The sequence below is a fragment of the Poromitra crassiceps genome (genome assembly GCF_964638095.1).
Source record: "Poromitra crassiceps genome assembly, chromosome: 10".
Lineage (NCBI taxonomy): Eukaryota > Metazoa > Chordata > Actinopteri > Beryciformes > Melamphaidae > Poromitra > Poromitra crassiceps.
In genome coordinates this window covers 21,933,560-21,949,003 of record NC_139631.1, presented here as the reverse complement: position 1 = coordinate 21,949,003, position 15,444 = coordinate 21,933,560, and the positions used below count along the sequence as shown (strand labels likewise).

General features: G+C 42.9%; 2 protein-coding genes across 2 annotated transcripts in view; both read right to left on the bottom strand.

The window, feature by feature from the left end:
• The window catches only part of rgmb (repulsive guidance molecule BMP co-receptor b), a 22,172-nt gene extending 8,999 nt beyond the window's left edge, over positions 1-13,173 (bottom strand). The window contains exon 1 of the mRNA XM_083645031.1: positions 12,812-13,173. Coding sequence (XP_083501157.1) covers positions 12,812-12,929 — 118 coding nt within the window. The 5' untranslated portion in view covers positions 12,930-13,173. The remainder of the gene's footprint in view (positions 1-12,811) is intronic.
• Positions 87-10,929, bottom strand: LOC310783730 (golgin subfamily A member 1-like; the record flags this gene model as incomplete). The annotated part of the gene is made up of 10 exons (XM_083644651.1): positions 10,713-10,929; positions 7,151-7,241; positions 5,787-5,861; positions 3,392-3,477; positions 3,012-3,044; positions 2,132-2,260; positions 1,615-1,784; positions 364-475; positions 142-225; positions 87-95 (listed from the first exon to the last, which is right to left on the bottom strand). The coding sequence occupies exons 1-10, from the start codon at positions 10,839-10,841 to the stop codon at positions 87-89; spliced, it is 918 nt and encodes a 305-aa protein (XP_083500777.1). The 5' UTR covers positions 10,842-10,929.
• Positions 13,174-15,444: the final 2,271 nt, after the last annotated feature.

Below are 15,444 nucleotides of genomic sequence, written 5' to 3'. Positions count from 1 at the left end.
TGATGCACCAGGTGTGTTTTTATTTGAGCAGCTAATAGGAACATACCTAATGATGTCCCATAAACATTAAGCCATTTTACTTTGATTCATTTCTCCTATCAAGACACCACACACAGGGATAGAGAAGCTAAACGCTCTGACCTTCTGTTGTTGCAGCTTCAGGACATCGTGCTCGGTCTGTAAGGCTTGCAAGGACATCTCTAAAGAGGACACCGCACTCTGTGACTGGAAACACATTGATTCACAAATTCACTGGGTTTACTCAGCCCATCTGTCTCGATGAATTATGAATACATCAACAGCGTTAATGGACTCAGCATTGAGGAGGAGAGTCTTTATGGGCTGATGTGTTCCAGGACTGACCTTCTGGAAGTCTTCGGATACCTGCTGGATGATGGCCTGCAGCTCCTGGCTTTTTCCCTCCAGCTCGGTGATCTTCTTCTCTGCCTCCTCTTTGAGCTCCAGCAGCTCCTCTCTGCAGGAAAAACACACCTGTTTCCCTCAACTTTTCCGATTTCAAAGATCCAGACATCTCAAAGATCCAGACATCTCAAAGCTCCAGACATTTCATTTTCTCTCCCTGGATACCAACATTTAGATCAGTGTTCAATATGATGTACTGTGTATGTATGGTGTGAATGGTGGCTACATTATGCAACTGTCAACTATCACTATCAGCTTCAGCTCATTCAAATGTATTTATACAGTAATTTAATGAGGGTATTGCATTAATGAAACCGTTTCCCAAACCCAAGCAATTTAAGACCTGGCAAAAATCATATTTAAGGTGCAAAAATGCAGTCGAATTCAAGAGATTTTAAGGCCTAAAATTCAGACCATTGGATTTTTGCCTTTTCAAGACTTTTTAAGGACCCACGGAAACCCTGATTTATGCAAACTGACGTAAACAAGTATCTGCTGTAAACAAGCATCTTCCATCGGTAGTGCGGTCCACTGTCCCCCCTAATCCTGTCTGCAGTCTGGAACAGGAACAGGAAGTACTATAAAGCTGCTGTGTACGTTTTGTCTGCAGTCTGGAACAGGAACAGGAAGTACTATAAAGCTGCTGTGTACGTTTGGGAGGAAATTCAAAGCAATAGAAGGAAGGACACACCTCCCACCTAGAGAGTAACAGGAGCAGTCACTGACAGGACAGAGTCTGACTTCTCATTGGTCAAATGGGTTTCGAGGAACTGGGCTAGCACCGTTTCAGAGCTTCTGACATATTATCCTACTCGCCTTTGGACACCAAATGATTACTTGTAAATAAATGTTCATCCTTAAAGGCCCTGGAAACCCACACAGGTGTTTTCAGTTCTTTTGGCTGATTTGACCTCTTCTCAGGACTGTCTGGACGTGTACAGATGTCCTTGATTGACATCTCTGTGACCCTCCTGTTGGTTTTGTTGCACTTGTGAGGGCGGGACAACTTATGTCTTTAGGATTCTTATTAGCAGGAGTCTGGTGGCCTCACAAATTCCCCGTCTAGCGCCACCTAACTTCGACCTTGAGAAGAGCATAAATAAACACCTGTGTGGGTTTCCAGAACTTATCAAAGTGACCTACTGAACCTGGAGACTATGTAGCATGTCATAGTGTGGAGTGCCTCATCACCTTTCTATCTCCAGCTCGGTGTTGAGTCGGCAGCTGTCGTCATGCTGCTCCTCCAGAGCCTGGTGTCTCCTCTGGGCCTCGGCCAGCCCTCGCCTGGCCGTCTGGACCTCAGCCTCCTTCTGGTGCAGCTCCTTCTCCCGCTGGTGCAGCTGCTCCTCCTTCTTCAGTAACTGGGGAGAACGGTTTAGAGACACGTCGCATTTATGGCGCTTACCATGAATCTTTAATGTCACCATTAGAATCTGGCTCACGAATGCCCTCTCCCCCTTCCTTGTGCCTGTCTTTCACTGTGCAGTTGACATAAAAAAAAATTAAAACACCACAATAGTATTATTATTATTGTTATTATGTCCTCCCCCGCGAATGATGCAGTCACCTTTTGGGCCAATCGGTGACAAGTTCTACACATTGTGGACATGAATGTAGCGAGTGAACGGTCCTCAGGAGTGTGTGTGTGTGTACCATGTGTTTGACTTTAGCCAGCTCCTGCTGTCCTCAGGAGTGTGTGTGTGTGTACCATGTGTTTGACTTTAGCCAGCTCCTGCTGTTGGAAGCCCTCAAGCTCGTCGCGGTCGTCCCTCCTCTGGAAGAGCGTTAGGCTCTGCTCCATCATGTCGTCCAGCCGGGCCGACACACCAGCCTTCTCCTACACACACACACATATTACAACACACACACACACACACACACACACACACACACACACACACACACACACACACACACGTCCATTTCATTGAGCCCTATGAACAAATGACACATCTCATATTCCTTTGCTGTCCTCACTTTAATCAATTAAATTAAAGCCCCTCCCTCCGGTCAGTTTCTCTACCTGTTGAACAGTTTAAATTAAAGCCCCTCCCTCCAGTCAGTTTCTCTACCTGTTGAACAGTTTAAATTAAAGCCCCTCCCTCCAGTCAGTTTCTCTACCTGTTGAACAGTTTAAATTAAAGCCCCTCCCTCCAGTCAGTTTCTCTACCTGTTGAACAGTTTAAATTAAAGCCCCTCCCTCCGGTCAGTTTCTCTACCTGTTGAACAGTTTAAATTAAAGCCCCTCCCTCCAGTCAGTTTCTCTACCTGTTGAACAGTTTAAATTAAAGCCCCTCCCTCCAGTCAGTTTATCTACCTGTTGACAGTTTAAATTAAAGCCCCTCCCTCCAGTCAGTTTCTCTACCTGTTGAACAGTTTAAATTAAAGCCCCTCCCTCCAGTCAGTTTCTCTACCTGTTGAACAGTTTAAATTAAAGCCCCTCCCTCCAGTCAGTTTCTCTACCTGTTGAACAGTTTAAATTAAGGGGGGCTTTAAGCTGGTTCTTATTTTTGCTGGGAATCCCCTGGAATCACTTAATGAAAGGTTAACCCAGCAATGTCATATACAGTACCACAGATAGCATTTACCTTCTCCAACACCTCCATCTTCTCCATCCATTCCTGCAGGCAAAAGATGGAAAAGGTGGACTACAGATTAGAGAGATTATGCATAAACCATCTGCCCAACACGCAGCCAAACTAATGATCTTCTACTATCTTGCACCCCGCAGAATATCCGCGGTCAGCGCAGATACATAACTGCTGTCCGCGCATCACTACTACAGATTACTACTACTACTACTACAACAAAAGAATCATGCAGTAGATGTGAATTTACCTGATCCTTCTTCTCCAGAGCTAGAGTCATTTTGCCTCTACTGGCCTGGTGAGACTCATTCTTACCTGATCCTTCTTCTCCAGAGCTAGAGTCATTTTGCCTCTACTGGCCTGGTGAGACTCATTCTTACCTGATCCTTCTTCTCCAGAGCTAGAGTCATTTTGCCTCTACTGGCCTGGTGAGACTCATTCTGGTCCTGAAGTTTCCTCATGGATGCTGGGCAGCGAGAGGGAGATGGGGAGAGAAAAAAGAAAAGAAATAAAGCAGACAGAACGTTTGTATGTAATTGAAGAAGAGGAGAAATGTTAGCCACTGGCACAGACATTGAGACATTGGCACGGTAGGTTAGTAGCTGTGAAAAGTGAGGGTCAGATTAAAAAGTGAGGTAAGCAATGCACAGACAAGCAATGTATGGCAACTGACAAGCAAAAACCTACACCCAGTCATTATTTATGCGAAGGACAAATCCACCCTAAAATACAGATGATGTACCTTGTATTTCTAGGCCTATTTAGTTGTTTTGTGGAATATATCCCAATATTCGATAACATAGAATATGGCAATATGTTTCAGTGATGTAAAACATCAGTGGTAATGTCAGGTTTTGGTGTCAGTCCCTCAGAACGCACCGAGAGACGTTCTCCCTACAGCTCCATGGTAGAAGAGGAGAGAGAGCAGTAGCTTGACATCACAACATCACTCCTGGATTGATGGGATCTGATGGCTCAAATAACTGATATGGGACATGGTGCCTCTGCTGCAGAACATCCATTAGAATCAACTGAAGCTGCTACACAGACCACGGAAGCCGCGCGGCCCTCAGACAGGTCAAAACTCCATAGGAGTCACTGTGTGAAAATTAAATACAATCTGTTTAAAAACTATCAGGATAAATACCTCATTGTACCAGAGGCAATGCAAAGTGAGATTTGGGGGTGTTTTTACATTGCACATTAAATTCAAATCAATGTGTCTGGATGATCATAATGACAATTATGGTCAAAATGATAATCACGATTATTTTTGATCAATACTGAGATCACGATTATTTAACACGATTACTCTTTGAATTTAGGAATGACGTCATGCATTTATTGAACTAAAGAAAAAACACTTTTAACTCTGCATTTCTTTGAACGGTCATCTTCCATCAAGGAAGGCTTCAAAATAAAAGGACAAACAAACTGGCTCTCTGGCGGGAGAGGCGGAGCGCACCACTGCAACGGAAAGGGGGTGGATTTACAACACAAGACAAAACAAGAGCAACATTGCTAAACAGAATGTGACACGTTGCATCTCCATTCCATCTAAATTTTCTTCTTTTCATGATCGTGGGAACGGAAACCAGAATCCTGATCGCGATTAATATTCCCTTAATTGTGCAGCCCTACCTACTAGAAATCTCCTCAGAAAACCATGGCTGGCACGCAACCACCACACGCAACAGACGGAGTCTGTGTAGCAGGTAGGGATGGGCATTTCTAGCAAAAACACTATTCGAAATTCGCTGGCCAAAGTCGACTTTTAATCGAAATTCGAAAAAAAAAAAAAAAATTTAAAAGAAAAAAAAAATGTAAAAAGAAATGTAAAAAAAAAAATTTGTGTGAGTGAAATGTTGCATTGTCTCCCCTGATTCTAAATCTAAGGCTTTATTAATTAATAGAAAAAGCTTCTGCTGTGGATTTTTAGCTCAAACAAGCATTGCACCACTGAAGTAAAGAACATGTTACATGACATTGACATTTTCGAAAATAAAAAACAGTTTTGACAATGAGTGGTTCATTAAATATTTAGTAGGCTCAGGTCTGAGTGCCAAAGGGGTGCCAAAGTCACCCCCTCTCCCTCTTCATGGGATTTCATCCGCCATTCATTTTTCCATAAACCTTGCTTAAAATGCTTATAAAAATTGTTTTACTTGCTCAAACCAAGCGATTCGACTATACTTAGAATCAGGGGAGACAATGCAACATTTCACTCAAAAAAAAAAAAAAAAAAAAAAAAAAAAAAATTTTTTTAAATTTCGACTTTCAATAATAAAAGTCGACCTTGATAATAACAACGATTATTCGAAAATTCGAAATTCGATGCCCATCCCTAGTAGCAGGTAAAGAAAAACACTGGTGACGTGTCCATGCCCCATGTATTTCAGCCCTAACAGTGTAAGAGAGTATCTGAGGGTGGATTTCAGCCCTAACAGTGTAAGAGAGTATCTGAGGATGTATTTCAGCCCTAACAGTGTAAGAGAGTATCTGAGGATGTATTTCAGACGTAACAGTGTAAGAGAGTATCTGAGGGTGGATTTTCGGTTGAAAGGGCAGAAGCTTTCAACGCTCCCAATTTAAGCAAACCTCTGAAGCCCATGATTTAGCATCTGGAAGAAACACATCTCCATGAGAGGAAGTGGCGGTGCTGATGCTGAGTGACCATTATTACAGCCGACACACGTGACAGAGAGAGGAAGCTAGATGGCAGGAGAGGAGAGGGAAAGAAAGGAAGCTAGATGGGAGGAGAGTAGAGGTACGTACAATCCTGATGCTTTTCTAAAGCAATTTCAAGCTTGTCCTTGGTCTTCTGCATAAGTCGCAGCTGCTCAGCATAGTCTAGTGGTGAGAGGGAGGGTGATGGCATGGGGTGTCAACAGTACAGGAACAAACACACACACACACAGACGCACAACCACACAAACAGTACAGGAACACACACACACACACGCACATCCACACAAACAGTACAGGAACACAGACACAAACGCACATCCACACAAACAGTACAGGAACACACACACGCACGCACATCCACACAAACAGTACAGGAACACACACACACACACACACACACACACAGACGCACATCCACACAAACAGGAAGAGGAAGCAGGCAGATGACGGTAAGAGAAAGGCAGACGAGGAAGAGGACAACAAATGGAGAGGAGGAAAACAAAAGGGTAAACATGGCTGAGAAATAATGGAAGCTAAACCAACTAGGGCTGCAACTAATGACTATTTTCATAATCCATTAATCTGTCAATTATTTTCTCGATTAATCGATTAGTCGTTTGGTGAGGTCCTAAAATGTCTTCTTTTGTCCTGTCCAACAGTTCACAACCCAAAGATAATCAGTTGACTGTCATAGAAGAGTAAAGACAGACAATGTTCACATTTAAGAAGGTTGAACAAGACAATTTTAGTATTTTATTTCTTAGAAATTAGTGTAAACGATTAATCGATTATGAAAATGGTAGGATTCTTTTTTTTTAACCAATGATTTTCTTATGTGAGGAAAGCATCCTGGTCAACAGGCTGCATGAGAGCCACCTGTAACATTTTCCAGGTGTTCACAGTCACATAAGCCACCTGCAGGGAGGAATAATTAGTGCAGTTAAACTACAAACAGCCATCAAACTTGCCCTTAAATTTCACCCAAATAGACTAAATCATTACAGCATTAATGATGAATGATGACTGTAAACTAATATGACCATGCTTACAAGAAGCCTCTACACAACATGTGACATTGTGTTGGATTTGGAGGGAAATCTGCAGGAAGCAACAGGGTCTACGGGACATGCAGTCTTGATGTTGATTGATTGATGTTGTGATGATAATAATAATATTGAGCAATACTGTATTATATTTGTGAGTTACTACATTATAAGTCATTATTATCATTACATAATCTGTTAAAAACGAAGTAACAATTTTCAGTTGGAGTAATTTCATTACATAATCAAAAAAGGGGGAGATTTTATTACATTTGGACACGTTATTATATTATTGACCAATTATGATATTACACACTGTGATCATTAAGGACAACATCCACGGGTGTCTTGGTGGTGGACCTCAGGTCTGGTTCTCTCCTGAATGGTCCAGTTGCTGACGCGTCTTACCTGATAGCTTGGCCTCCAGCTTCCGAATCTGATCGTTCCTTCTGAGGATCTGGGCAGAGAGGTCATCTCTGGAGCTGCTTCCATCAGAGGCCTGGACACAGACGAGACACAGCACAGTGTTAGATAGAGACCTGGACACAGACGAGACACAGCACAGTGTTAGATAGAGACCTGGACACAGACGAGACACAGCACAGTGTTAGATAGAGACCTGGACACAGACGAGACACAGCACAGTGTTAGATAGAGGCCTGGACACAGACGAGACACAGCACAGTGTTAGATAGAGACCTGGACACAGACGAGAAGCAGCACAGTGTTAGATAGAGACCTGGACACAGACGAGACACAGCACAGTGTTAGATAGAGACCTGGACACAGACGAGACACAGCACAGTGTTAGATAGAGACCTGGACACAGACGAGACACAGCACAGTGTTAGATAGAGACCTGGACACAGACGAGACACAGCACAGTGTTAGATAGAGACCTGGACACAGACGAGAGGCAGCACAGTGTTAGATAGAGACCTGGACACAGACGAGAGGCAGCACAGTGTTAGATAGAGACCTGGACACAGACGAGACACAGCACAGTGTTAGATAGAGACCTGGACACAGACGAGACACAGCACAGTGTTAGATAGAGACCTGGACACAGACGAGACACAGCACAGTGTTAGATAGAGACCTGGACACAGACGAGACACAGCACAGTGTTAGATAGAGACCTGGACACAGACGAGACACAGCACAGTGTTAGATAGAGACCTGGACACAGACGAGACACAGACACAGTGTTAGATAGAGACCTGGACACAGACGAGACACAGCACAGTGTTAGATAGAGACCTGGACACAGACGAGACACAGCACAGTGTTAGATAGAGACCTGGACACAGACGAGACACAGCACAGTGTTAGATAGAGACCTGGACACAGACGAGACACAGCACAGTGTTAGATAGAGACCTGGACACAGACGAGACACAGACACAGTGTTAGATAGAGACCTGGACACAGACGAGACACAGCACAGTGTTAGATAGAGACCTGGACACAGACGAGACACAGCACAGTGTTAGATAGAGACCTGGACACAGACGAGACACAGACACAGTGTTAGATAGAGACCTGGACACAGACGAGACACAGCACAGTGTTAGATAGAGACCTGGACACAGACGAGACACAGCACAGTGTTAGATAGCGCTAGATGACGGCTGACCAACTTTGTCCCGGCCCCGGTTTGTTTTGGCCCACCATGGATTTTACAAAAAATAAACAAATCTGCATTGTGGTCACACTCCTTACTCAAAATGTAACATGTCTTGTGGCTATGTTATGTCGTCTACATTTGGCCAGTTATCGACAGAAACGGGAAAAATATACCACATAATATTACATACTGTGTACATCTTTGCTTTAGTGCCATTAGGACTTGACTAGTTTCTGTATGTTTTCCTTTGACCAGAACACATTGGACCTGTCTGCTGAAGTATTGCTACTCAGCGACTTGGGCCACACTAAATAATTCAGCCAAGTGCAACTGAGACGTAAGAACAGCCTCAGAGTGTGGCTTCCCTGTTGAAGAGTACACTATTCCTATTAGCGCCAATCAAACAGATTTTAAAGAGTGACTAACCCCTAAAACACTTTTTTCAGCTTTCAACCAATAGTGGAATCCGCTTATAGTGATCACAGTTATAGTTTGGATCAACCACTTATATTGATCAAAAAGCTTGGTCCTGAATCATTCCTATACACATGCTGTTTAAATAATTAGCTTATAGTGATCAACACTACGCTTACAGTGATCATTTTGGGCCTTGTCACAACTGAGAACAATGGGGAAATTTTTTAAACTACAATTATTATTATTTTTTACTTGAGCCAACAAGATACACAGTGATACTCGGTGCATGTCTGTCTGTATATGGAGAGATCACGGCATCTCTGTCTGTGGAGAGGTGGCGGCGTCTCTGGAGACCTAACTTTCTGTATGGATTTTTAAAGTCATTCGATAACATTCCTTTACTTTATATGTTCTGTATTCATGTAATACATATACACATGTCAATTAGATGGTAATCTGCATGAGAAATAAAGAAAAAGAAAAAATCGGTTATAATGATCATCCGCTTATAGTGATCAATTTGACCCGTCCCAAGGTAATCACTATAAGAGGAGTGCACTGGATATGGCTTTTGAGGTGAGGTGGTGTGTGAAGGATTCTGATCAAAATCTCCACTTTTGAGACTAAACTGTTAGAATTCGACACACTGTATCATTTTCAGGCAGCGAGAGTGCCCTCTCTGGGTTGTAAGATCCCCGTGCACGACAAACAGGTAGGACAATTCTCTGGGTTGTACCATCCCCCGTGCACGACAGACAGGTTGATTGATTGAAAAGTTTATTTCTATAGGGCGGACAGATACATAAACATAGAGCATTCACAGGCAACAGTCTTTGGTATATATCCTGACATTTATAGCCTAAGCTAGTTTTCAATGTTTGTCCCTAGATGTTATAAGGCAGGACGATTAGGATGATTCTCTGGGTTGTACCATCCCCGTGCACGACAAACAGGTAGGACGATTCCAACAGCCTCTGACTGACGGGCTGAAAACTACGGGATCACTTTTTATTGATCAGTCATTGAAATTTGCATCCACAAATATATCTGAATTGAAATAGAAGTATGAGCCAGAAGGCAAGTTAACTCAGGATCATAGAAAATGTGGGTACCTGTAAAGCATGCATGCTTGTGCCTGCCTGCATATAGTGACCTTCTCCTAACAGACTACTGGTTGGTGGTTCTGTGCTGTTTGTATTTGGTATCTGATGCCTGTAGTGTGCTATAGGAGCGCGTCAATTTACACCTGAAAATGCAAGTGTCAGTCCTGTAACAAGAGAACTGCCATCATTAGGACCAACTACAATAAACGACACCAAAACGCAAGGGATTATGGGTATTAGGAGATGTGTGTTGACATCTGTTAGCCAGCAATTCTGCATGGCATGCATTTATAAAGCCTAGCATAACAAACTGCAGTGTGTACTGATTTGAAGTTCATATTAATTAGCTATTTCTTCATGCATTCTTACCTGTTGTGAAAACCAGAGAATAAAGACTACAGACAAGTCCAGCATGCTTAGCTACAGTTACAGGACTGATCAAAACAAATCTGATTCCAGTCCCAGACTGGAATCAGATTTGTTTTGATCAAAATCTCTAATCTGGCAGGATGACAGGTTACCAAAACTGCCCAATAAACAAGCTATGTGTGTGTGAGTCATGTGACTTTTGTTTACAAGCCCTGGTTCACTTGTAGTTGGGCAGCATGAATCTAAATAAAGCAAATACAAAAATGCACCAAAGTCAAGATTTCCACTCTGGTTGAGACCAAAGGGAACCAACTGTAGGTGTGATCACACATCAAATTAAACCAGCTCATTTCAACATAAATCAATAAATGGTGATGATAAACTACTAACTCTTGGGACAGAGATTTAGAAGCATTTGGCTAGTGATCATTTCCCACCCTGGCGCAATACTTACAAAGTCATCCCCGGAGTCGGCCCCGACTGAGGTGATGGACTCCTTACTGATGGAGCGGGGAATGCGCCCGCCGGTCCGAGGCGCTGTGGCCGCCTCCTCCGCGATCTTCTTCTTCAGCTTGGCAAACATCTCTGTTCCTTCAGGACCTCTTTCTGGATGCAGCTCACAGGTTCTGGTGGAGGACCTGCACCATGCGAGGATCTGGCTGACAGGGAGTTCAGGCTTCCTGGCTTCGGGAGCTGAAACACAGCTTTGTCCTGGTGTGGTAATGTCCAACAGAAGAAGGTGCTTTTATTGCCATTGTGCTACATCTGGTGGGGAGGGGGGGGGGGGGGGGGCAAGAGTAGACATGTAGAGTATCACACACACTGGGATGACAGTGGACATCACTCGCTCTTTTTCTGCTGTAGCCATTTTTGTTCAAACCATTCACATGATTTGTATTGTATACTCAATGGTTCAAACATGACAATGTCAGAGACACTGTCACTGGGCGAGGGGTTGACATCAATCATTAGTGACATGATGTTGGCATGTTTACTTTTCCAATGCAAACTGTTCACCTTGGGGATGTTTGAATTGTTGAATAAGTTTAACCTATATACATTTTAATGACTTAAGCAATTTATTATGCTTAGCAATTATATTGCGAATAATGATATAGCGTTATATATACACACACACACACACACACCACACACACACACACACACACACGCACACACACACACACACACACACACACACATGCATGCACACACTAGAGCTGAGGCCTGGCAAGTGGTCTTGGAGAGAAAGGCAGGCAGCAGCATCCAGCTGTTCCAGCTGAGTCTTTTACCAACACTGAAGCAAACTCATTTGATGCTGACCGCTGATGCTGTAAATAAAAAGGTGGGTAAACCATGACCTCTGTTTTGGTCATTGAAGAAAAGGACAGTCCCTACATTGTCTGGTGAAGAGCAGTGAGATCAGTACGTCACACATGTCTTGGTGTTCATAAAGCCACACACCTTGGGAGCAGTTTTCAAAATGCGGGATCTACATTTGCTCTATTCTTTCTTTTTCTGTGTATTTTACTTTGGTTTGCTCGGTTCCATTTAGTGATCATCACGGGGGGCAAACAACCACTAAGATAAACAAGATTCAACCACATTTTCTGGAATGCAAAAATTATTAGATCGTTAGATCACTGTGTATAGGTTATCGTTATGTCAAAGCAAAAGTGAAAGCTGGTCATGAAAAAACACTGCAATATTCCTATTACAGTGTGTCAGTCAGTGTGTTAATACACACACACACACACACACACACACACACACACACAACCTCTAATTTTCTGTGTTTTTACTTTGTCCGGCTCTATTTGGCGATCATCATGAGGCAAACATCTACTAATATATAGCGTTAAATAAAATTAAACTACATTTTTCATAAAAGAAAAAAAATTCTTAAAACAGCCTATAACTTAAATCAGTTTCATACTATTATCCTATTGATTTACATAATACAGATTTATTTCAGCCCCAAAAGGTGGATAAACTCTATTCCAGGTGCAGGTTTACTCTACTACATCCCTGATGTGATAAGTGATAACTTTTTATAAATAAGAATTTGCTTCTGATACAGATTCTGTTTTTCCACCATAGTGTCCAATCTGACCGAATAAAGCTGTACTAAATCTGTAATAAACGGACATGAGGAGGCGAGGTAGTCACGCTTCTCTTCTCTTCCCCTCCTCCAAGAGCCATTAAGGGGGCAGACAGGAGAATGACGGCCCAGGAGAGAGAGAGCAGGAGAAACTCGATCCGTGCTCTGACTGCTGCACTGCCGCTGGAGAGAGAGCCATTGTCAGGGCCCAGGCAGCACTGGGGTCGGCCAGACACTGCTTAGAACTACTTCATCGCAAATAAACGCTCTATGATCCCAGCCAAATGTCAAGGAGAAATGTTGATACTACTCTGGATGTAGCTAGTTGCTGTACTACTGTAGAACCACAATGGTTCGAGGGAGAAAGTACCTATAACATCCCCGATATGAGTTGCGATTAGGACCGAGATGCATAGAACAGTTGCCGCAAGCGAGAAGTAGAGTTTAGTTACCTATGTTGGCACCGCAGCAGAGAGCGAGGATCAGCAGCAGCAGTGGCCGGAGACGGCGCACCAGAGACGGGGAGGCGAGGCGCTCAGCCCCGCGGCAACAGCATCCGGCTCTCCCCATCCCCGTCCATGCAGGGCCAGGAGGGGAGAGTGGAGGGGTGGTGTCCAGGCCTGCTCACCGCTTCTTCTGCGTCGGGTTCTCCTTCTTCCTCACTCTTCTCTCCTTCCTCTCCTCCCCGGGTGCGCAGGGGCATTCAAACGCAGCTGCTCCGCGGAATGCAGGGCGGAGGTGGGGGTGAGAGAGGGAGAGAGAGGGGGAGGAGGAAAACAAAGTATGAACAAGTCAATTCCGCCGACACGTTCACTTTCCCTCTATCTATTCAAATCCACACCCCATGCGTTACCGCTGCGTTCTCTCAATGGTCGCACTTTTGCCTCCCTCGGTTCTGATCAATCTCTGCTCTCCCCTCTCGTCCCAAACACTCACATCTCTCTCTCTCTCTCTCCCTCTCTCTCTCCCTCTCTCACGGCCTGGCTTTCTCCTCCACTCCTCCCCCTTCACTCTCTTCTCCTCCTCCTCCTCCTCCTCTGCCCCTCCAACAAATCAATAGAGAATCAACCAAACCCTGCTGGCGGAAAACCCGCCTACCAGGACACTAGAGTAGGAGATTGAGTGAGTGTGCTACATGGCCTGCTAGATCAACCTTGTAAAAACTTAGTGAAATGGCATTAGATCATTGTGTATAGGTTATAGTTATTAATTAATTGCCAAGGCAAAAGTGAAAGCTGGTGACAAAAAAAATAAAAATCACTGTAATATTCCTATGACAGTGCAGTCATATTTCAATCATATTTGATGTTTTTTCTTACTCTCCTATTGCTATAATATTCCTATGAACAGGGTAATATTTTTATTCTATTTAGTTTTGCTGTTACTTTTGTACAGAGTCCTAAAACTCATTAAAGGATTAGCATTTTCATTAGTGACAGGCTAATTGCTGTAATTGCGGCCGAGTAGTCATCCACCTGAACAAGAAAATAAATCAAACACACATTTCGCTGCCCATGAAGCAATGGTGTGCTCCTTAGAAAATCTTATAGTCAATAAGTAAAATGAGTTTTACAAGGTCTAATAATCATCATTTGCAGATTAATGGCAAAATAGATAATTGAGGAGGGGCAGACAGACAGACAGCAGAGGCAGAGAGGCAGACAGACAGACAGACAGACAGACAGACAGACAGACAGACAGACAGACAGACAGACAGACAGACAGACCGAGGCAGAGAGACAGACAGACAGACAGACAGACAGACAGACAGACAGACAGGCAGGCAGGCAGACAGACAGACAGACAGACAGACCGGGGGAGGGAAATAAATGTCAACATCAAACCACTAGAGGCAAACAAGAGTCATCATTCATTTTATAACAGTTATAAATCATGGATGTATAAACTAGTTATAAATCCTCAAAGTAAGAACATCTGTATCCCCAAAGACACAATATCAACAATATCAGTCAAGTTTATGTCCAGACTCCAGAGCAGATACATGTCCAAAGATGCCCCAGTGTTTATGGAGATGTATGCCACCTTGACATTCCCTCTCTTCATCATGGGCTAATATTGTAAAGAAAAAATGCAATACACTGCAATATGAAAGTGCACTTCACATAAAGGTGTGTAGGAGAACTCTATTAAGTATAAAGTGATTTTTCTTTTAATTTAGAGCCTTTTTTCAGGTGTCTTGCATGCAAGTTTCTACCTTGAACTTTTTATGCACAAGAAAATATAAATGAAAAACAATGTAACATAATCTAAAGAGTGAGTTTATGTTCAATGGCAAACACTTTAGATTGCAGAGGTTTTCCCTCGTAACTTTTGATGAAGCATGATTCCTTTCTTTTCTTTTCTTTGCTTAGGTTCTAGATTTGAATCTATAGAGGCTTTTTATGATGTCTTTGATGCATTTACCAAACCACACAGGATGTTTTGTAGGAGTACTTTTTTAATATGTTCAGAGCCAAGATAGGGGTAGTATCAACTAGCTAATTCTGTGTTTGATTTCTTGTTGCATCTTTCCTGATGAAAGCCTCCATTAATTAAACATCACACTTTTAACTTTACTCCAAATAATTGCGTTGTAATAGGAGACAGTTTTGCACCAACCTTTCATGGTGGATCTCTGAAAGTGTTTGATCTTGAATCCCTCCAATAGAATAGTACAGAATTGCCACACAAAAAGCGTAATAAAAATTTGATTTAAAAAAAATCCATCTTTATTGCCAGATGACCTGCTTTCAGTGGATTGAATGGAATATCTCAGAGACAGAAATGGAGCCATAACAACAGGCAAATACCAAACTGCGCATACTAATGTGTGTAAATCTGAACAGTCAACACATTACAGTGCAAAACTGCCAAAGGTGCAATACGAGCAGGCAATGTAAATGCCATCAAACAGTGAGTATAGACACTGTGAACACTGAATACATTATGCAAAGCAACATGGAGTACAATACGTTGAAGTAATAATTTAACACAGCTGTATAGTATAGCTAGTTGCAGAGCATTGGACATGAAACATGTTTATGATTTGAGCACTGAGGTTAAAGGGAAAAAAATCTCGCCTAAA